General features: G+C 45.5%; 1 protein-coding gene across 1 annotated transcript; it reads right to left on the reverse strand.

Moving 5' to 3' along the window:
- Positions 1 to 7,739: 7,739 nt before the first annotated feature.
- znrf1 (zinc and ring finger 1) lies at positions 7,740 to 22,691 on the reverse strand. Its single transcript, XM_047033747.1, has 5 exons — positions 21,628 to 22,691; positions 13,911 to 14,006; positions 9,838 to 9,943; positions 8,540 to 8,627; positions 7,740 to 8,406 (listed from the first exon to the last, which is right to left on the reverse strand). The coding sequence occupies exons 1-4, from the start codon at positions 22,010 to 22,012 to the stop codon at positions 8,570 to 8,572; spliced, it is 645 nt and encodes a 214-aa protein (XP_046889703.1). The 5' UTR covers positions 22,013 to 22,691; the 3' UTR covers positions 7,740 to 8,406; positions 8,540 to 8,569.
- Between the last annotated feature and the right edge of the window lie 635 nt (positions 22,692 to 23,326).

Raw genomic sequence — 23,326 nt, forward strand, 5'->3', positions numbered from 1 at the left:
GGGTGCTGAGAGGGTTAGTGTGTAGTGTGTAGTGAGGAGCTGTAGGGTGCTGGGAGGGTTAGTGTGTAATGAGGAGCTGTAGGGTGCTGGGAGGGTTAGTGTGTAGTGTGTAGTGAGGAGCTGTAGGGTGCTGGGAGGGTTAGTGTGTAGTGTGTAGTGAGGAGCTGTAGGGTGCTGGGAGGGTGAGTGTGTAGTGTGTAGTGAGGAGCTGTAGGGTGCTGGGAGGGTTAGTGTGTAGTGTGTAGTGAGGAGCTGTAGGGTGCTGGGAGGGTTAGTGTGTAGTGAGTAATGAGGAGCTGTAGGGTGCTGGGAGGGTTAGGGTGTAGTGAGGAGCTGTAGGGTGCTGGGAGGGTTAGTGTGTAGTGTGTAGTGAGGAGCTGTAGGGTGCTGGGAGGGTGAGTGTGTAGTGTGTAGTGAGGAGCTGTAGGGTGCTGGGAGGGTTAGTGTGTAGTCAAATCAAATCAAATCAAATTTATTTGTATAGCCCTTTTTACACGCAAGCATGTCACAGAGGGCTTCACATGCGCCCATAGAACTGCCCCTCAACCAACCTAAACCCTCAAGGAAGACAAGGAAAAACTCCCAGAAAAACTCCCACCGGGAGAAAAAATGGAAGAAACCTTGGGAGGAGCAATTCAGAGAGGGATCCCCTCCTCCAGAGACGGTTGGTAAGAGAGAGGAGCAGAACACAAGCTAAACATAGTCATACAGTGTCAATGGGTTTTGAAACACCAAAATCCATTGTTCGGCTTTATAGACGTTGGATGGGACCGGGAAACTCGCTGTTGGCCGTCATGGAGACTGGATTCCGGGTGACGACCTGGTTCAGCGTTGGCAGACCGACGACCAAGCAGGTCCTGACAGCTCAAACCCCCCACACCACAGGGAATGTGTGGGGGGGGGACAGAGAGGAGAGCAGGGATTAGAGAATGCCAGGAGCAGCTAACAGTTACAGTCAAAATAGAATGAGATCCCCACCGGTCAAGTGTGGACTAGTGCAGCAATTTAACAGAGCAAAAAGGGTATTTGATGCAGCCCCACACACCAAAACAACGACAGCCCCCCTCAGTTGGAACATGAAATCTGTTCCAGGGGAAAGAACTCTAAAGTAGGAGTTATACTTATACGAATAAGGATGAAAACAGCCAGTCCCCCGTTGTCTCCAACTAGTAATAAAAACTATAACAGTAACAATATACAGCAACGGAACTATAATAATAATAATACTAACAATATACAGTAACAGGTTTACTTTATTTGTAACATCTAGCTGGGCAATGTGAACATAAGCTATAATTAAAATTTAAAAGTTACATGTGATACACACATAGGCAAGCACACATCCCAGGTTTACATAGAAAGTACACACATACTTCCCTTTAACAATCATAGAATTGACTAAACAAGAACGTTTTTAATCTAGTTTTAAATGTCGAGACAGTATCAGCTTCCTTAATTGAGATGGGTAATTTGTTCCAAAGAAGAGGTGCTCTATATGAGAACGCCCTACCTCCAGCAGTTTTTTTCTTAACTTTGGGTATTACCAGATAGCCGGCATTTTGAGATCTTAGAGACCTTGCGGGGCAATAGGGTGCAAGGAGACCGGAGAGGTACAGTGGTGCCAATCCATGCAGAGATTTGTAAGTTAGTAGTAGAACTTTGAAATCAGCTCTGGCTTGGATAGGGAGCCAGTGTAAAGAGATAAGAGTCGATGTTATATGATCAAACTTTCTAGTTTTAGTCAATAGTCTAGCAGCAGCATTTTGCACCCGCTGTAAGTTTTTTAGGTAGGTAATTGGGAGGCCAGAGAACAACACATTGCAGTAGTCCAATCGGGACGTAACAAAAGCATGTATTAGTTTTTCAGCATCATCCTTTGAGAGGAATTTTCGTATTTTGGCAATATTACGTAGATGGAAAAATGCTGTTCTGGTGATTTGCTTAATATGGTACTCAAATGAAAGGTCTGGGTCCATTGTGACTCCCAGATTTTTTACCAGCTGGCTTTGAGATACTTTGACGCCGTCTAAGTCTAAGGTTAGATGGGATAAATTATTTCGGTGTTTTTTCGGACCAAAAATTTGAACCTCGGTTTTATCCGAATTAAGAAGAAGGAAATTTGCAGTCATCCAAGTTTTCAACCCGGAAACACAGGTTTCCATAGCATGTGGAAATTCTCCCGGCTTTATAGACATGTATAGCTGAGTATCATCTGCATAGCAGTGAAAATCTACCCCAAAACTTCTAATTATGTTTCCTAAAGGCAACATATAGAGTGAAAATAACAGAGGGCCTAAAACTGAACCCTGTGGTACTCCGTATTTTACAATGGAGCTCCTGGATGAGCAACCATCATAGTGGACATATTGTGATCTATCAGATAGATACGATCTGAACCACTGAAGTGAAGTACCAGAAATCCCAACATAGTTCTCCATACGTTCCAGGAGAATCTCATGATCTACAGTGTCAAAAGCTGCACTTAGGTCTAGAAGAACAAGGACAGAGCTAAAGCCAGCGTCAGAGGCTAATAATAGATCATTGACTACCTTGGCTAATGCAGTTTCAGTGCTGTGGTGAAGACGAAATCCAGACTGGAGAGGTTCATAGAGCTGATTTGAGGAGAGGTGCTCAGTGAGCTGTTTTGCCACAGCTTTTTCCAAAATTTTGGAGAGAGATGGCAAATTTGAAATGGGCCTGTAATTGCTAAGACAACCTGGATCCAGGTTTGGTTTTTTAAGAAGGGGCTTGATAATAGCTTGTTTGAAATCGTCAGGGACTTGTCCAGTTACAAGAGATTCATTAATAATACTAAGCATGGGCGGTCCAATAATATGGAGAAGTTCCCTACAAAGTTTGGCAGGGAGGGGATCGAGAAGGCAGCTAGTGGGTTTCGAGGAATCTATCAGCTTGATGAATGCTTCCATAGAAATAGGGTTAAAGTGAGTGAGAGTCTCAACATGCAGAATGCTGGGTACAGAGGGAAAATCAGTGTTGATGGCCACTCCTCCAGGACTAGTCTGTAGTTTGTCCCTTATTGCATAGATTTTTTGGTCAAAGAAATCTAAGAAATCATTGGGAGAGAGATCTGAACTAACACAGAGTGTACTTTTCTTAGTGAGTTTTGCAACAGTATCAAATAGGAACTTAGTGTTGTGTTTGTTCTTACTAATCAACTTAGAGAAATATTCTGATCTGGACCTGATGAGGACTTGCTTGTACTCTATTTGGCTGTCCTTCCAGGCCAGGCGGAAAACCTCCAATTTAGTGGTACGCCACTTACGCTCTAATTTTCTAGTGGACCTCTTGAGAGTGCGGGTTTCCTCTGAATACCATGGAGCCAGTTTCTTGTCTATTCTTTTCCTTGGTTTGAGTGGAGCAACAGAATCTAGGGATTGCTGAAGAACCAAATTCAGATCCCTTGTTTTAGCATTTAATGATTTATTCGGGACATCAAGTGCTTCTAGTGCAGCGGGTAGAATACTAGCCAGTTCCAGAGCTGTATTTGGGGTTAAGCAGCGGCTAATAGAAATATTCTGGGTGCCTCCAAGGCTCTGGCAGAGATCCATTTTAAAGGTTACCAGGCAGTGGTCTGATAATATAGGATTGTGGGTATGAACAATGACATCACTAATCTTGATTCCCCGCGTGAGAACTAAATCCAATGTATGCGAGTGAAGATGGGTAGGTTTAGAAACCACCTGAGTGAGACCTGTGGAATCCATAAGAGCAGTAAAGGCCTTACTTAGAGGATCTTTTGGGTCATCGACATGAATGTTAAAATCACCCATAATTAAGATATTGTCAGTGTATGTCACAAGATCAGCACTAAAATCAGCAAATTCCTCAAGGAAGAGGGAGTATGGGCCAGGGGGCCGGTATAGAGTAACTATACAAAACGAAGGAGGGGGGGCAACAGTAGTAGAATTAGTCCTTTTTAAAGTAGTTGGTGGTTTCATACAAATTATCTCAAATGATTTAAAGGTATTGACAGATTTTAGGCTGAGGTTGAAGCTAGCTTTATATAACATAGCAACACCACCACCTTTCTTTGAAACACGAGGGATGTGTGAATACGCAAAATCAGGAGGCGAAGCTTCATTCAGGGGGAAATATTCATCAGGTTTTAGCCAGGTTTCGGTGAAACCAATCAGGTCCAGGCTGCAGTCAGACATCAGATCATTAATCAAAACGGCCTTTGTGGATAGAGATCTGATGTTTAGGAGCCCAACATTCCAGTATGGGTTTTTGGCAGCTTTAGACGTAGATAATACTTCTGAAAAGGTGGCACTGTTATCAGGAAACTGAGTTGGAAGAGCAACGGGTGAGCAAGGCTGAATATATTTTAAATTGGTATAATTCCTAATAATTGAGGGCCGGAATTTGGAAAAAGGGCGGGGGGCCGACACCGTCTCAATGGGAAAAACAACATCAGCAACCAGCAACAGTGTAGTGTGTAGTGAGGAGCTGTAGGGTGCTGGGAGGGTGAGTGTGTAGGGAGGAGCTGTAGGGTGCTGGGAGGGTTAGTGTGTAGTGAGGAACTGTAGGGTGCTGGGAGGGTTAGTGCGTAGTGAGGAGCTGTAGGGTGCTGGGAGGGTTAGTGTGTAGTGAGGAGCTGTAGGGCGCTGGGAGGGTTAGTGTGTAGTGAGGAGCTGTAGGGTGCTGGGAGGGTTAGTGTGTAGTGAGGAGCTGTAGGGTGCTGGGAGGGTGAGTGTGTAGTGTGTAGTGAGGAGCTGTAGGGTGCCTTGGAGGGTTAGTGTGTAGTGTGTAGTGAGGAGCTGTAGGGTGCTGGGAGGGTTAGTGTGTAGTGTGTAGTGAGGAGCTGTAGGGTGCTGGGAGGGTGAGTGTGTAGTGTGTAGTGAGGAGCTGTAGGGTGCTGGGAGGGTGAGTGTGTAATGAGGAGCTGTAGGGTGCTGGGAGGGTTAGTGTGTAGTGAGGAGCTGTAGGGCGCTGGGAGGGTTAGTGTGTAGTGAGGAGCTGTAGGGTGCTGGGGGGGTTAGTGTGTAGTGAGGAGCTGTAGGGTGGTGGGAGGGTTAGTGAGTAGTGAGGAGCTGTAGGGTGCTGGGAGGGTTAGTGTGTAGTGAGGAGCTGTAGGGTGCTGGGAGGGTTAGTGAGTAGTGAAGAGCTGTAGGGTGCTGGAAGGGTTAGTGTGTAGTGAGGAGCTGAAGGGTGCTGGGAGGGTTAGTGCGTAGTGAGTAGTGAGAAGCAGTAGGGTGGTGCAGGCAGGGCTTATCGCGGGTCAGGCAGATTACCAGGAACAGCAACATAAAGCTCTTCTGGAACAGCTAATAGAGTTAATAATAACAGTTATACTGTTAAACTGAACTCAGAACGTTAAGGTAACCAGGTGAGCTGAAGATACAAGTAGGCTTAGCCTGACGAGACAGTCAAACTGTATTTACTTTAACTTCCTGTAACGAAAACAGGGACAGTGAAGGCTAAAGGTTATTTACTGGATTAAACAATACAGCAAAATTGGTAAATAGTCCAACAGTTACAGGACACTCATCACAGTAGTGATACAGGTCAAACTGAAACTGTGGAAATGAGACGGGAGAAATTTTATTTTGACTTTTTTTTATTGTCATTATATATCGATAGATATATAATAGATATATATATCGATAGATATATATCTGTAGATATATTGTACTGCACATCCAGTTGACAGTAATATGGTGCCTCAAAACCCAGGCAGCCATTCACATCCTCTGAAAAACAAATACAAAGTCAAATGAAAGAAAGAAAGCAAAAGAGGGGAGTAGAGTACTGCCCTTGGGGGTGGATGGGTGTGGGGGAGGCGTATAGCGAAAGGATAGGAGGGGGGCTTAAAGTAAACACACCTGAATATAACAGGAGAACTGAAGGTGTGGTTGAGTTTTGTCTGAGTTTACATTTCAGGTTGGTTCCATTGGTGCAGTTTTACGGGTTGACCTAAATGAAGTGCACCCCTGTATGTTATAGCCTGGCAGGCTGCTTGACCTGACTGATCATCAAAACAAAACCAGGTCTCAGAAAACTCATAAATGTTAAAGTTTTCTTCAAATGATTTACTAATGTACTCATTTTATAATAATATATTCATTTAACAGGTGCTTTTATCCAAAGAGATATACGCTACAGGGAGATTTGAACCTGCAACCTCCTGGACAGTCAAATTATTTAACCAACGAGCTATACCCTCTCCTTTTAACCTTTGTTGCTTAGGCAGGTCAATCATCAGGCACTATAGTGGCCTACACAAGCCGCTGAATGTTCGGAGGGAAATTCTCATCTGGGTGTCCTGTTCTCTTATATCCCACCTCCACTCCTCCCTTCTACGGGTGCTATCTGGTCAGATCAGTTGGTTCTCTTCAGGTTATGGTGTGTCATCTTGTCCTGTCTAGAATTGAGAAAGGAAGGGTGGAAACCATCGGGATGTTGCCATGGTCAGTTAGTGACCCTAACCCTCAGTGGGCCTCTGGAGAGAGCCTCAGGCCAGGACCTCTACTCCCTCATTAGGTATAAATGGAGGAAAAAACACCATCCAACCATTTGATGTCTAACTGCTCTCTTTTTTCTTGTTGTCTAAGATCTTCCTGTTTATGTATTTGTCTGCAGAAGGCCAATGACTTTCAAGTCTTTGTGGCAACAATTTTGCTGGTACCCCACAGTAATTGCGCTGTAGACTTGTAGCTGTAATCATTTTGTCTGTGTGAGTGAAAGACTCGTGTTTTAGATTAGTTCTGCACAACAGGATGAGTGAAAAACGTGCACAATGCTCACCTCACAGAAACTAGCTAGTAGCTAGTGTGGACTCCTGAATGTCTGTAAAACATGAGATCTGCAAGCTATCACATGGATAATGTACAAACAGTTGCGGGCTGTATGGCAAGGGTTAGGGTTAGGGTTAGGGTTAGGTTTGTTTGGTAGCCAAATATTGGAGGAAATATGTTCCAAGAAACTGACGTAGGTACTGTCTTTAACTTTGTGCTCCTCAGAGGCAGCAATTATGAAACTACGCAGATGTCAGTAGTATAATGTGTGCTGCGTAATCTTTTCATCGTCCTTTATGTTTGAAAATAGCGTATTATGTGGCCCATATTTATGTATTGTGGACCTGACTAGACTATATGAGACCAGACTAGACCAGACCAGACTAGACCATGGTTAGATGAGGCCAGACTAGACCAGACTAGATAAGAGCAGACTAGACCAGACTAGACTATATGAGACCAGACTAGACCATGTTTAGATGAGGCCAGACTAGACCATGTTTAGATGAGGCCAGACTAGACCAGACTAGACCATGGTTAGATGAGGCCAGACTAGACCACACTAAACCATGGTTAGATGAGGCCAGACTAGACCATGGTTAGATGAGACCAGAACAGACAAGACTAGACCAGACCAGACTGATGAGACCAGATTAGATTAGACCAGACTAGATGATACCAGACCAGACTAGATCAGGCTAGATAAAAGTAGACTAGATGAGATCAGACCAGACCAGACGGCATGGCAACAATGCTGTCTTAACAACAGAGTGTGGTGTGTTAGGGTTAGTTAGGTTAGTGTGGTGTGTCTTCATGTCCCTTCTCGGGATGCGGACTCGTACTGCCCCATGCTCTGACAAGTGCATTGGTAGGTCAGGTGATAACACACTAAACTAATCACCTCAACCTCACATACACATGTGTCTGACATACTGTTAACCTAGCACATGGACACAGTCCCCCCCAATACACACGTCCAAGTACACACACACGTAAATTTAATCTGACTGACATTGTAACGGCCCCAACACACAAGCACACATACAGAAGCACAAGCTACAACTCTGCCACCAACCACTCCGACGCCTGGATACAGACTGAACACTGACACCAACAGTAGCACAGCCCTGGGCAACCAGACACAGGCTGTCTGGGGATGCTTTCTGGGGGGACCCATGTTGGGGAGGCCAGGTCCTCTGAGTTCCAGTGAAGACCAGACACAGGCACACCTCTCAATCCAGATCTTCTTTTTTCTCTTCATACTTCTCTCCGGTCTAGGGCCCACAGAACAGTTGGGCACTGTGCCAGATCCAAGATGGAGTCCAGTGGCCCACAGTTCCAGTGGTCCCATAGTATGTGTGCAACTGGCCTCCATTTGGGAAGATAGAGGCCCCCAGCCCTGGGCAGAGGCTGGCCTTGCTGGTGGTGGTGGGGTAGTTATCAGTAGTGCTGGGAGGGAGGAGTGATGGGGGGAGGGTCTGTAATGCAGGTGGCTGTAAGTGACAATATAGCTTCATAGTAACTCTTGGTTCTGTTTTATGAGAGCCGTCGATATAGATTGATCAATATGATAAACATGTCTTTTTGATGGAATTATAGACAGATTTATTATTTTTTAGTGGTGTCCAGATAGCCCCACCAGGACCACGACCTGTGGGGGAAGATAGGGACGGATACTGAATGAACATATTTAAACACATAAAGAAAATGTGTTTGAGTCTGTGTGAAAATGTGTGCGTGGGATATGTGTAGTGTGTATGTGAGAAAGTGTGAGTGTCTCGTACCTCAAGCAGTTGTTATAGTAAGCACACTGTTCAGTCAGAGGGGTGTTCAGGGCAGGAACGGTTTATCTCAAACCAGGAATCTATACAGCTTTGAAAGACAGGGTTCATTCACTGTTAATGCACATCCTGTACTGATTTTTCCGAAATAAGAGCATGCTAACAGGTCCCAATGGAGGGCATGCTAACAGGTCCCTATGGAGAGCATGCAACAGGTCCCTATGGAGAGCATGCTAACAGGTCCGTATGGAGAGCATGCTAACAGGTCCCTATGGAGAGCATGCAACAGGTCCCTATGGAGAGCATGCTAACAGGTCCCTATGGAGAGCATGCTAACAGGTCCGTATGGAGAGCATGCTAACAGGTCCCTATGGAGAGCATGCTAACAGGTCCCTGTGGAGAGCATGCTAACAGGTCCCTGTGGAGAGCATGCTAACAGGTCCCTATGGAGAGCATGCTAACAGGTCCCTATGGAGAGCATGCTAACAGGTCCCTATGGAGAGCATGCAACAGGTCCCTATGGAGAGCATGCTAACAGGTCCCTATGGAGAGCATGCTAACAGGTCCCTGTGGAGAGCATGATAACAGGTCCCTATGGAGAGCATGCTAACAGGTCCCTATGGAGAGCATGCAACAGGTCCCTATGGAGGGCATGCTAACAGGTCCCAATGGAGAGCATGCTAACAGGTCCCTATGGAGAGCATGCTAACAGGTCCCAATGGATGCATGTGTGACGGGTATGTAACAGCTGTAGCCACGCTCCGTCACGACAAGGCTCGTTCGCCACTCCCTGGGCTCGAATGCACAACCTCCGACTTCCCAAGCGTGACCACTACCAACTACGCTAAAGAAAAGGTAGCTATTCGTTGACGCAGGTGGCCTGTTACATACCTGAGGAGTGAGTTTCACAGGTTCACACCCATTACACATGATAGTATAGAACATTTTAGGATCCTGAACCACAAACCTGATTGGATCCCTCTGGGTAATGAAGATAACCACTTCTGTATGTTATCAATCTTACTGTGTGTGTTTAATCAGAATCAGACTCACAAACTGTCATACTTGTGTGCATGGGCACATTAGTGCATGATTTATGTTTCATACGTTATACATGTGTGTGTGTGTATGTGTGTGTGAGTCTGTGTGTGTTTGAGTCTCTGTGTGTGTGAAGCATGTGTGTGTGAATCTGTGTCTGTGTGTGTGTGAGTCTCTGTGTGTGTGAAGCATGTGTGTGTGTGCAGCATTTGTGTGTGTAAGTCTGTGTGCGCATGCTTGCACGTGTGTGTGAGTGTGTTCACCTTTTGTGGTAAATGCAGAGGCACGGCAGTCTGGCTATGGTGTCTCCCTGCTGCAGATCCTCTAGGCAGATCACACACTCACCTGCATCTCTGGACAGCACATCATCTGTCACACAGAACAAGAAAGAACAACATCACAGTAATGATCTGCAGTGCACTTTTAACTCCATAGACCACAGCCCTGCATCAGTGTCAGTGTTGTACAAGTTGACCCCTGACCTTCTCCCAGCTCCCATCTGAGGGTCTGGAACCACGAACAATCCCAACAGCCTTGAGAAGTGGGGATCTAAATAAGTTAAAGATTAAGTCATATTTCTATGATTTCTATAAAGAAAAGAACATGTTGGGGGTTTGTGTTTATAGGGTAGTGCTGTGTAAAGGCTAGGGTTAGCATAGACATATAGGAAGTGTTGGAGGTGGTATGGGGTTCTGGGGTTAGCATAGAGGTTGGTGCTGGTCTGGGAAGGTTTATGGTTGGTCTGGGAAGGGTTGGTCTGGGAAGGGTTAGGGTTGGTATGGGGTGTTGGTCAGCATGGAGGTTAAGGTTAGTACAGGAAGTACTGTAGTTATGTATTGACATGAGTGTTTGTGTGTGGGTAAAGATTGGAGTTGGGGGTAAAGACAAGGGTTATGTGTAGACAGGTGGGGTTGTGGTTTGTAGCAAGCTAAGCTAATTTACAGTCAAAGCCTGATGTCTTGTGTCTCACTTCATCTGTTGCCGTCTTGTTTTCTCCATCTGTCCAACATTCTGTCCTCTATTCTTCTCAGTTTGTCTGTATTTCTCCCTCCTCTGCCTTTTTCTCCCTTTTACTGTTCTCTCTCACGCCCTCTCATTCTCTCTCCTACCCTCCTCCTGAATTACTATATACAATATTGCATATACACACACATAGGTGAGTTACGTGTATTAAGTGTATGTGTGTGTGTCTCAGTCTGTGATAGTGTGTGTGAATGTGTTAGTTAGTCTGTGTGTGTATGTGTGTACGAATGACAGAGTAAGTGTGTCAGTGTGAGTATGACAGAGTTTGAGAGTGAGTGAAGTCAATTGTAATGAATTTAAGAGGGAAAGTGTGTGTGTGGTGGGGGGATATTGTAGTCATATCCAGTCCATGGGAGCTGACCACTGACTTTGCATGATGATATTTTAATAAATATGGTTAAATCTGTTTAACCGTGTTCTGCATCTTAGTGTTTCTGGTGTGTTCTGCATCTTAGTGTTTCTGCTGTGTTCTGCATCATAGTGTTTCTGGTTCACCTCAACGTATCCAGACTCACCAGCACATCCCCCCCCCACATCAACAAATACACAGACAGACTTATTACAACACACCAGCAATGTGTGTTTGTGTCTGTGTGTGCACGTGTCTACATGTGTGTGTGTATCTCTGTTTGCGTGTTTGTCTGGGTTATGCATCCCTCTGTGTGTTTACGTGTGTGTCTGTGCGTGTGTTTGTGTGTGTACTCCAGATCTGCTGATGTGTGACAGTCGGGGGCGAAGCTGATTGACAATAGACCCCAGAGCATTCTGGGAAATAAGATAAGCCACAGATCTCCCTGTGAGAGAGGGAGGCAGGAATAGGGAGAGAGCAATGGAGAGAGGTAAAGGGGGAGAGAGACAGAGAGAGAGAAAGAGATGAAGAAAGAGAGGAATGGAAAGAGTTAGAGAGTAATGTACTTGGAACCCAGGGGAGACAGAGAAGTCAGGAGAGGACTATCTAAATTACTCTTTATCAGCCATCGCTCCATCATTCTGTATTCCATTATTTCTTCTAAGTCTCTCTCTACTGTTCCTAGTTTTTTTGCCGTTAGTTTGTCTGGCAGCCTCACTGCCAGACATGTCCATGGCATCATATCTAACCTAATGAGTGTCAAATTAATGTTTTTTCTTTCTGTCACTTGAATGAAGGCAGAAGGGAGATTTTGAGTCACCTTCAGGGGGAAGTCACCTTCAGGAAGGGTGGGGTGGTTACCTGGGATCACTATCAGGAAGGGGGGGTTACCTGAGGTCACCCAGACTAAGGATGCACCGAATCCAGATTTTTGGGGTTCGGCCGAACACCACATCCACTGGTTAAGATTCGACTGAATCCGAAACCGAATACCGAATCCTACTCCCATCCTCAGTCCATTAATACAGTAAACAAATTGATGAAGTAAACAATGTCCACAGCAGTGTATATCCAATCAATATCCAAAATATTAGCCTTTTAGATTTCTTGAATTTCTTTTGGATGTTTACGCAAATGTTTTAACAGCGGATATGTTGTGTATTGTTAAGGGTCCTTGCCACCACGAGACAAATCGGCATTGCAAATTGAACATGTAGCTCGACTTTAATCGCTTTCTTTTGACTGAAAGTCCTGCCAAACAACACTTTTTCTGCTCACGAGTTCCATTTTCACTTTCTCTCGGCCTACTGCATTGAACAGTCCACCTACGTAAAAACCTTCCCGTCAACGACGGCGTCATTATGTCGAACAGCGTAAGGCGTGTAGTGCAAGTGTAGGGTTCGGATTCTGAGAAAAAAAATTCTAAGGTTCGGCCAAATCCGAACCCCGTCAAAAAGCCCAATATTCGCCCGAATCCGAACCCCGTCAAAAAGCCCAATATTCGCCCGAATCCGAAACCGAATCCTGGATTCGGTGCATCCCAAATCCAGATACAAACAACTGTCACTAAAGCAGGTAGCCAATCAAACCTATTGCTAAGGGCAGAAGACGGCCATCTCAGCCGTCCCAGGTGACATTCACCTGGAGGCCCTTGGCAACAAAACAGACAGACCATAATACCTTAGATCTGGGCAGAGGGAACGGGAGGGCCCAGCTAACTGTAGTATGCTATTTTATGGTAAGTAAGTAAGATAGATGTGTTAGATGTGAGCATGTGAGCACACACTATCATAAACCATAAACAGACAGTTTCATTTCATGCGATTACAAAGACATACAGTATGTTAAGAGCACCATTGTGACCAGTGCAATCAAATCTGTCAGAACCTTTAGTTGGTCTACGTAAAGGATTTCCATTTCTGATCAAATTCACAAGGTTTGTGGTGTGAAATGCATAATGATTATTACAATTATTAATGCTAGACTTATCCAACCTGATTCACCGGATGGTGGTTACACATAACCATATGGAAAGTTGTCCTTGAAAACTTTGGAAAAAGGCAGGCAGTTAACCCTAAAACCCACTTGGCAGGTGATTGGATGAACCATCTCTCTATCACCGTCGATCACGGTTAACTTCAACGATGCCTTTAGCTGCCAGTAGTTCCTCATAGGAGTGATTGGTCCGAACCACTGTGGTAACTTGAAGCTTGGCAGGATGGATTCTTGCATAGTTGTGATCTCGCTAATCCATCTGTCTCTCAAGGTTAAGGCCGATCCCAATACTCTGTCTTACCCCTACCCTTAGTTTACCCTTAGCCCTTGTCCCTCGACACTAAGGGGTAAGTGCTAGGGGTGAAAACATACTCCTATGAAATGAGACATCACTTGGTTACGGTTACGTATATCGATGTCTCCAAATCAAGGAGTGTTATGCACTGATATCAAACGAAATTCGCTGCTAATGGAGTTTAGTTAAAACTGTAGACATGCATGGAGTCCATTCAAGGCTAGTCAGAGAAATGCGGGACTGTTGTGCAAATCAGCAATGTAACGTTAGTGTAGGAAACTAACGATTTTTTAAAACGTTTCAATTAAGAACATGGTTGCAAATATATATGTACAGGACTGTGTACGGCACAAAACAAGACTGTCGTAATTTTTTAATCAATTACTTAAGATGAAAATATTACATTTAGGGGACTCTGTATGATCCGGACGCCATTGTTGCCGGTTGCGCAGTATTCACATACCCCTTGGTTTGAAATAAGCTCCTCAAAACACTTAGTTTTAAGGGTATGTACACCTACCCCTTAGCCCTACCCCTCGATCAAAACGAGTATTGGGACAGCCCTTACTCTCACGTGAACGCGCAAAACGAAGGGGTAGGGGTAAGGGCTAGGGCAGAGAATTGGGATTCGGCCTAAGTCTTGTCAAAGAGAGGACCAGAAGAGTGAGTCTTACCGTTGTAGGAGAGGCGGGGCTTGCTGAGACACATGATGAAGTGGACCTCCATTTCATTGGATGCCACAGACTTGGAGCATACAGGGCACTGGAACCCTGGTAAAAAGGATCAATCAGACAGACATAATCAATCCTGATCTGAGATTACCAATGTAGTCCCTTTTGGACTATCATGCAAAGAAATCTGTGTGTACAGTGGTATTTGTCTGAGTCAGACCCCAGAGTGTTATGGCTCTCTGTTTGAACCAGTAATAATAACAAAGGTGTTTATTTAGCAGACACTTTTGTCCAAAGCGATGTTCATAGGGGAATTTAAAGCTGCAACATTTGGATCAGTAGTCAAATGTTCTAACCACTGAGGAATACCTAGGCATCCCAATATAGCAGCTACTACTACTTACAATTAACTCTCCAGTCACCAGACCATCTCTCAACCAGCACCTCTCCAGTCACCAGACCATCTCTCCACCAGCAGCTCTCCAGTCACCAGACCATCTCTCCACCAGCAGCTCTCCAGTCACCAGACCATCTCTCCACCAAACCACCTCTCTACCAGACCATCTCTCCACCAAACCACCTCTCTACCAGACCATCTCAGATAGTCAGATAGACCATCAGATAGTTTTGTCACGGTATCACAATTTCAGTACTCAATACCATTTTCGAAACCAAAGCAATAAAAAAAAAATACTGAACAACTCTCATTTGTTGACAGTAACAGTCACCTACAATAGCCAAGCCTACTCATGACAACAACATAACATGAATACAATCACAATGCATGTAGGCCTAAAGGCAAAAATTGTGTGTGGACTGAGTGTAGACATTAAGCAAACTCAGCAGATGACTTAGAGATCATTTGTAGAGTTCAAATATAAATATAAATCTTGACTTTAAGAAGTAGAAAGACTGGATTCAACATGCTTCATATACATCCCAAACTCAAATACACAAATTTCTGAAAACAATGTAATCTAAAAGCCTCTGTAAAAAGGTGTTCAACTTGTTGTTCCCTCTCCTTTTGTATTCCCCAGTATTAGGTATTGCATTTGCAGTTTGCCGCAAAGCATAAAGGACATGAACGGTGATGTTTGCAATGTTCTCATTGTCATCTGCACCACACAAGTATTTCCATACGTGACTCTTCCTCTTTTCTTGTTGTCAACTTTTAGTGGAGCCCTTGCAGCATTATCTGCTTGTCCAGTGTTGCTAATTTAACAACTTTGTTGCTGGATTTTGTGACTTTTCGCCTTCCCTTGTGACAACAAATTTAATTTAGTAACAAATCTAGCAACTTTTAGCGACTTTTCAGAGAGCCAATAGCGACTTCTGGTGAGATTTTTTGACAACACTGGGCTTGTCAGCATCCAACTCTGCATGGGTACTGGGTAGACCCGGTACTCTTTAAGGGCACCGGGTAGACCTGCTACTCGGTACCACCGTAAATTCAGAAATTCTGATATTGTACCATTTTTGGGGTTTGAGTATTGATTTGGTACCGGAGTATCGGTTTTTGTGACAACACTACCACCAGACCATCTCTCCACCAGACCATCTCTCCACCAGACTCTATGAACTAGGTAGAGTGAATGTAGTGGGTAGACTAGACCCCTCGCTGCCCCACTTTTCCCAAGGCCGCTATTTCCAGATGCTCCGTGGGGACAAAAGGAGACAAAAATGGAAGGAGTGATCAGACATACCAGGAGAGCTAAAGAGGCTTGGTAGTGTGTGTGTGTGTGTGTGTGTGTGTGTGCGTGCGTTCGTCTGTGCGCCTGTGTGTGTGGATTAAAAAATAATTAACAGATATGTAACAAATGCACCACAAGCATCTTGTCTGTGATATTCTGCTTATGCTTGATTAAAGCACAGCCAGACAATACCATCCTGTACACTGTGTCACTGTGACACTCAAGTCAAGCCTTAGTCCTTTGCCACAGAAACATAGAAAGAGTCAGTTAGAGAGAAAGAGAGAGACAGAAATTGACAGAGTGAGAACAGACAGAAACAGTGATCGACAGGCTGAGAGAGAAAGTAAACAGGGTTTATAAGGGGGTTGGAGAGAGGGAGAGGGGGTGAGGGTCTTCATAGGGGCACTAGAGAGATATTATCGGGGGAGAGAGGGGCAGAGAGGGGTGGGGTTATGAAAAGGAATAGTGGACTGAAGACACAGCAGGGGATGGGAGTAGAGAGAGGCAGGAGTAGAGGGTTAGGGGTTAGCAGGGGTAAAGATAACAAAGATAAACAAGCCAGAATGATGATGGGATGAAGGAGATGAGAGGCACAGTAGACGAGACAGATAACACAGTGACACATCAGGAAACTGTAGGGGGGTGAACTGAAAGAGGAGGTGAGGAAACAAAAAAGGAATGAGGAGGAGGAGCGATAGACACTGGACAGACAGAATCAGCAAAACAGAAAGAGACACAGAGATAAGCATAAAGACAAAGTATATCTTGAGAAATTGAGAAAGAAAACATGGAGAAAAGCAGAAAAACAAAGTTCCAATCAGAAATCAGATTTTCAGCTGTCTCTGGAGAAGTGTCCCTGCTGTCAGTTCACACTCACATATCTACGTACCTTTTGACAACAACAAGGATAACAGGACAAAATCTCAGCCTTTAAATGGCACACATCATCATTAGTATCTACTGAGTCATCCTGCTGACTGAGTGATCAGTGCTTCATCATGGTGGACCCACCGTGTCTAGGAAGATCCTGTCCTGTGTGGAAGAATCATGACCACCATGCCCAAATATGGTACCTGCCATTTGATTGCATCACTGCCAACTCCACACAACTCCTGACAACTTTTTACCTTACCAGAAAGAGCAGCAGTTTCCATGGAAACAGCTAAATGAGACAGAGGGAGAGATAGAGAGAGAGGAAATGAGGAGGTATATAAGAGAAGGGGAGACAGAGAGAGAGGGGGAGAGGGAAACAGTAAGAGAAAGAGAGAGAGGGGGAGAGGGAAAGGAATTGAGGTGGTGAAGATGAAGAGAAGGGGAGAAAGAGAGTGAGAGACTGAGAGAGACGTATTGTTTAGTTTGATTAGTTTAGCCCTGATTGCTGGAGGTAATATAACCTTAAATACAAGAGGCTGGGAGGGGTTGGAAAGTACAAAAAGAGGGAGGGAAAATCGGGAGAGAGGGGGAAAATAGGTGAGAGAGAAATAAAGAAAAACATGGAGGGAGACAGAGAGAGGAACTGGGAGAAAGAGAACAATAAAGAGAGCTTTTGCTAGAAGCACAATCAACCCCAAAATGTTAGATCTGCCAACAGATAGAGGACACCCTAACTCCCACACACACCTAGCCCTAACCCTAACCCACACACACCTATTCCTGATACCCTCACACACACACTAACCCTGCTGAAGTTTATCTTTAGAACTATGTATGATGACAGGGATTAAGTTCCCATGGCAACGGTCACCAATGGCTCTGCTGGTGCCAAGGCCCTGACTCCTAATTGGCCAGCTACATGCACTGTCTTTTTATATGCCTGTCTACCTGCCTGCTTGTCTGTCTGACTGTCTGCTGATATGACTGCTGGTCTGTCTGACTGTCTGCTGGTCTGTCTGTCTGACTGCCTGCTTGTCCATCTGTTGGTTTGGCTCTCTGTTTCTGTCTATGTATTGGTCTGTCAGCCTGTCTGTCTGCCTGTGTGTGTGTGTGTGTGTGTGACTGAACACACACAGGCTTGTGCCTGTCTGTGTCTAAAACGAGTCAGTGAGAAGGTGTGTGTGAGAGAAAAAGAATGTGCATTGTACAGTACTGACCTTTTTTCAATGTACATGTGTGTCATGTGAGTGCGTATGTGTGTGTACGTATGGGTGCGAAGGAAGTGAGTGTCAGGACATTGTGTGTGTGTGTGGGGGGGGGGGTAAAAGATCCAGCATACTAAAACCAGCCACGGCAGGCAGCTATGCAGTTGTCACAGCAACTGAAGACCTGCCTCAGACAACCCCTGGTCTCGCACTTTCCCTCTGAACAGTGTGGTGTGTGCATTTGCGTTTGTTTCCCTGTGTACAGTGTGTTTGTGTCTGCGTGTGTGGTGTGTGTGTTTGTGTGTGCATGCATATGTGCACAGGCATGTGTGTGCACATGAGCCTCTGTGTGCAGTGTGATGTATGATGGAGCTAATAAAAACGAGACAGAGATGGAGAGAGTGTAAGAGCAAGTTAAAGAGAAAACTGAAATAAATCACGATGGTGACCTATATTATAGAATCCTGCAGATAGACAGTTGAAAAAAGATGTTCTACAAACTTGCCATGGAACACAGACACAACACAAGTGTACTGTATGTATGTAGAAATGCAGAAATGTTCAATACATCTGTGTCTGTGTGTATGTGACAGACATGTAGACATACGAGAGGGAGAGATGCAGAGCGGGAGAGAGAATGTATATTCTAATTACATTAAGAAGGGTTGGTAAAAAAGCTACTAAACTCAAATCAAAACAAATTTAGTTTCAGTAGCCCTTTTCACAAGCAATGTCACAGTGTTCAAACTATGAAATATGTTCTTATTTACAGTTTTCTTTGCTGACAGACTTCGTATCAGTGTCTATGACAACACTAATCAACCGAGAGATCATCATGATCTGGCCTCACACAGTAAACACACCACACACTCTGCTGTTGCAGGGAAAGGCATGGAGGCTGCAGACACTGGGCTTGTTTATCTACTTCATTCCTCCCTCTAACCCTCCTACAAGAAATGCTGCGTCACCAGAGACAGGAGACCTGCTCTAGTGGTCGAGCAGGTCTGGTCTGGTCTGTTCTGGATCTGAGCTGTTCTGCATCGAGTCTGGTCTGGATCTAGTCTGGTCGGGATTTAGTCTGGTCTGGTCTGTCCTGCATCTAGTCTGGTCTATTCTGGATCGGGTCTGGATCTAGTCTAGTATAGTCTGGTCTGGTCTGCATATTGTCTGGTCTGGTCTGCATTTGGTCTGGTCTGGATGTAGTCTGATCTGGTCTGGGTCTGGGTGTGGGTCTGGTTGACTAAGTGTTTTTCATAATTGGCTAAACACCTGACCTTTCATGACTGCATGAAATTACCTTTCCATCTAGTTGGCTTTTGAGAAACAGTGAACAGTTGGTCCAGGGGCTTCCTGGGTCAGCTCAGTTTTGTAGTAAAACAACTCTTAGTTTTGTCAGTGTTGACCAGCTGCTCGTAGAGTAGTTGTGTCGAGTTCTGTAGCTGTTGGGTTAGGATTGCTACGAATAGTGTTGTTATTGCTGAGCTGTCCTTGAGGGTTTAGGTTGGTTGAGGGGCAGTTCTATGGGCGCATGTGAAGCCCTCTGTGACATGCTTGCGTGTAAAAAGGGTTATACAAATACATAAGATTTTATTTGATTTGTCCTGAGGATGGTTCCTACCAGATCCTTTCAGTCAGGAATATTGAATAAATTCTATATTTATAAAATAATAATGCTGTTGCAGCACCAAGGAGGTTGGTAACATCACCAGACTCTGTGACATGTATAGTGATAAAAGCATTATTGGATATGTGTAACGGGTGTGAACCTGTGTAACTCACTCCACAGGTATGTAAAAGGGGACCGGCGTCAACGAATAGCTAGCTTTTCTTTGGCGTAGTTGGTAGTGGTCACGCTTGGCAAGTCGGAGGTCGTGCGTTCGAGCCCAATGAGTGGCGAACGAGCCTTGTCGTAACGGAACGTGGCTACAGCTGTTACATACCCGTCACATTGGTGCCGTGACCCGGATTCACAAGGTTAGCGTCAGCTAACCGCCGGAGTGAATTTCAGAGGGGTGAATGTATCGGGTGTGAACCTGTGAAACTCACTCCTCAGGAATGTAACAGGTCACCCGTGTCAACGAATAGCTAGTTTTTCTCTGGCGTCGTTGGTAGTGGTCACGCTTGGCAGTTCGGAGGTCGTGCGTTCGAGCCCAGCGAGTGGCAAACGAGCCTTGTTGTGACGGAGCATGGCTACTGTTACATACCTGTCACATATGCATATGTACATCGTGATCATGCTGAATCATGGAATGTGATCATGAAATTACTGCCTGCATCTGTGTGTCTGTCTGCCTGTCTGCTTGCTGATTATCATGTTGCTTCTGTATGTGTCTTAGTACTGCATCCAACAGGTTATCCTGCTCAGATGGCCCTAATGCCGCACAAACACAGAGAAACCCCATTTATAAACTTATGGCTCACTTATAATACTAGTATAATGACTTGAGTACCTGTAGAATTACCTTTTTAACAGTACTCTCAATTCCAAGTGATCACAGTAACACTACTAGGTTAGGATCATACAGGATCCTACATTCTAAACATACCTTATCCATATTTCACACACACACACACACACACACACACACACACACACACACACACACACACACACACACACACACACACACACACACACACACAAACAGACACAATGGAGAGGGGAATTTGTTTCCTCCCTTTGTTTTATCCCTTTATGATAGAGAGATAAACGAGAGAAAGAAAGAGAGAGAGCACATCAGCAGAACATGCAGGGTCCTCACTCTTGGATCCCCTCACCCCTGACTCCCTCAACCTCCCTCACCCCTTACCCCTGACTCCCTCAACCTCCCTCACCCCTTACCCCTGACTCCCTCAACCTCCCACCCCCCTCACCCCTCAACCCTGACTCCCTCAACCTCCCTCACCCCTTACCCCTGACTCCCTCAACCTCCCACCCCCCTCAACCCTGACTCCCTTAACCTTCCACCCTTTCTCACTCCTTCCGCAATAACCCGCTTACCCTTTTACCCCTTAAACTCCTTATTGACTCACCCCCTAACCTTCCACCCCCTTCACTCCTAACCATCCACCCTCCAACCCTCCAACCCCCCATCCACTAACCATCACACCCCCCCATTCCCTGAGATGCTGTCTGTTCCCTCTGGTAGCATCATCAGAGTAGCTAGGCAGTAACGAGGAGCATGTTGACATCTGAGTCTTGGTTCTCCTGTGAGACCGCCGGTCTGGGCTTTGATAACGAGCCCTTGGAGACAGCAGCAGTGTCGTCAGGGACTGACAGGCCCGGTCACAGACATATTGTGGATAGATTTAAGCGGATGATATCCATGAGTCCTTCCCCTCCTGTATCTCTCTCTCTAATCAGACGCTACCTGACTCAGCACGACGTATTGGTGTCATTTCTCACAACAGTTCCAGGGCTGCCTTAAACTAACAGTCGAAGGAAGTACACTGCACTTCTCTGATTTCATTTTATGATCAAATGAATTATTTATTGTTTGTATAAGGGGGAAGTACCATCAGAGTCAGAAAATGACAAATATGGTGACACAACTATTTTTCTGCCCCTCCCCCCATATTACCCCCCCCCCCCCCCTGACATGATTAGCCAAGGCAGTGTACATATATACAAACACACACTCCAAGCAGAAAACAAACATTACAAAAAATCATTTTAGCTTATGCTTTACCCCATTCCCCTGCACCGAGGAATCCCACCTCTATCATAGATAACAGCACTCAGACACAAAGGAATTATATAATTATGCATATTTACCATCATTTCTCCTAATCCACTTCTCTGATTTACTTCTAAGACACACACACACAAAGTGTGTGCATGGCTGGGAGAGTTTAATGACATCTGCATTGATGTCATGTAGCCTACTCCCAGTTAGCCTCGTTATGAAGGGGTTACAGATACGTGCAGGGGATCCGTGTGTTGACACTTACCACTGTGGCCGCTAAACCACCGCGGGGCAATATGCAGGGGCAAGGTATCTGCCAACGACCCCCGAGATCCTAAATAGAGCATACCGTCCGTGTGATGTCCGCCGACCGTTTCCTGATAACCGTTACCGTGAGCAGCATTCGTGCCAGACCCCCCTCCGGCTCTGTCCGAGGCCGTTCCTCTGGGAGTGTAAAATCCAAAGGGAACCGCGGGACTGTGTTCTATTCCAATCCCAGCCACGGAGCTCACTGAGCGGCTGCGGAAACCCATAGTTCCGCTCGGTCGGTAGTGCCCGAAATGGGCCGAGGGCGGCACTGCACTGTCATCCGTTGAGACACCGGGAAAACCACCCCGCGGCCGCCCTGCCGTACTCTGCTTGCCCCCCATCCAAAGCACCCTAAATGTGGGTGGGGTGGCTGAAAGGGGGCTCCGCAGAGAGCTCCGAGCGTCACTGGAATCACCCCCGACACGCCTGGTTGCAGCGGTCTTCTGGCCCCTTCCCCGCGTCAACACGACAGCTGTAATCCCGGGGTTGTCAAGTCTGACCACAGCTGCTGTGCCCAGCAGACGCAACAGCCCAGCCTCCTCCTCGCCGAAACATGAGCAACTCAATGTCTTGATTCTCCTTAAGCGAGAGAAAAATACCAGACAAAATAAGATTGATGGTGATGATGAAAGACAAATACAGATAATTAATTCCACGAGATGACGAGTAAAACGTAACACGTTTTCTCCACTAAAAGGCTGACAGGACAATCTGCCCCAAATCACAATAACGTTGATGACAAGCAGGAAGCGCAACAACAGATTCAATGAGGCGCGCTACTCCGCAACAGCACTGCCTTCCTGTTAGTATTTGTCTGGAGGACTGGCTCAGTTGATCGAAGCCATGACAACTGTTGCTGTCTGTCGGCTAGACAGTCTATCTGTCTATCGACGTGAACGTGTCCGTTCGTTCCTCAAGCTCCCGGAGATTCGGGTCAGTGTTTGCCGCTCTCACGTACAATCATCACGCTCGCTCTTGTCTCTCTGTGCCGCCAGACATTGGGTGCATTTAGTGCGCAAACTCGGATGTACAATGTAGAGACACGGTGTGTTGAAATTCAGTGTGTATGCAGGCCAATTCTTAATCTCGAGCAATACGTTCTAAAATCCCTTCCAGACATTAGGCTAGTGTCTGCGTATGCGAACTCAGGCGCGTGAGAGCAGACAAGGCCCGTGTGCTACAGATGGTCTCATTATGGGCTATGGTTGCCATGACAAACTTGAACATGCTAGCTGCCCAGGCTGTCAGATTTCTCGCCATATGCTGAATTATTCCGATTAAGAGCTCGTGTCAGACATGGGATTACTGAAATCCCCTAAATGAAATGATTGGCACACTCATGTCTCTGACGTCACCCGGTCTGTCTGTTGTTCCAATACTTTTCATTAAGTGTTTCTAAGAACGTGGAGCGTGGAGGCATGGGACGAGCTGCACGGGCCAAAATATGATACAAAAGGATGTCAAGAGATCAATGTAGCCTACTAACAGTCAGAATATTCAATAAACACAGCTAAAAGTTCGGAGACAATGAAAACAAGTAAGACATGTAATAAATAGAGAAGTTGATTATTACATGTATAGGCTACACAAAGCAGAGCCATAATCATAATAAATATCCCCCCAAATATTCAAATCTGGTAAAATTGTCCCCCCCA

The sequence above is a fragment of the Hypomesus transpacificus genome, chromosome 14 (assembly GCF_021917145.1).
Source record: "Hypomesus transpacificus isolate Combined female chromosome 14, fHypTra1, whole genome shotgun sequence".
In the NCBI taxonomy this organism is placed as follows: Eukaryota; Metazoa; Chordata; class Actinopteri; order Osmeriformes; family Osmeridae; genus Hypomesus; species Hypomesus transpacificus.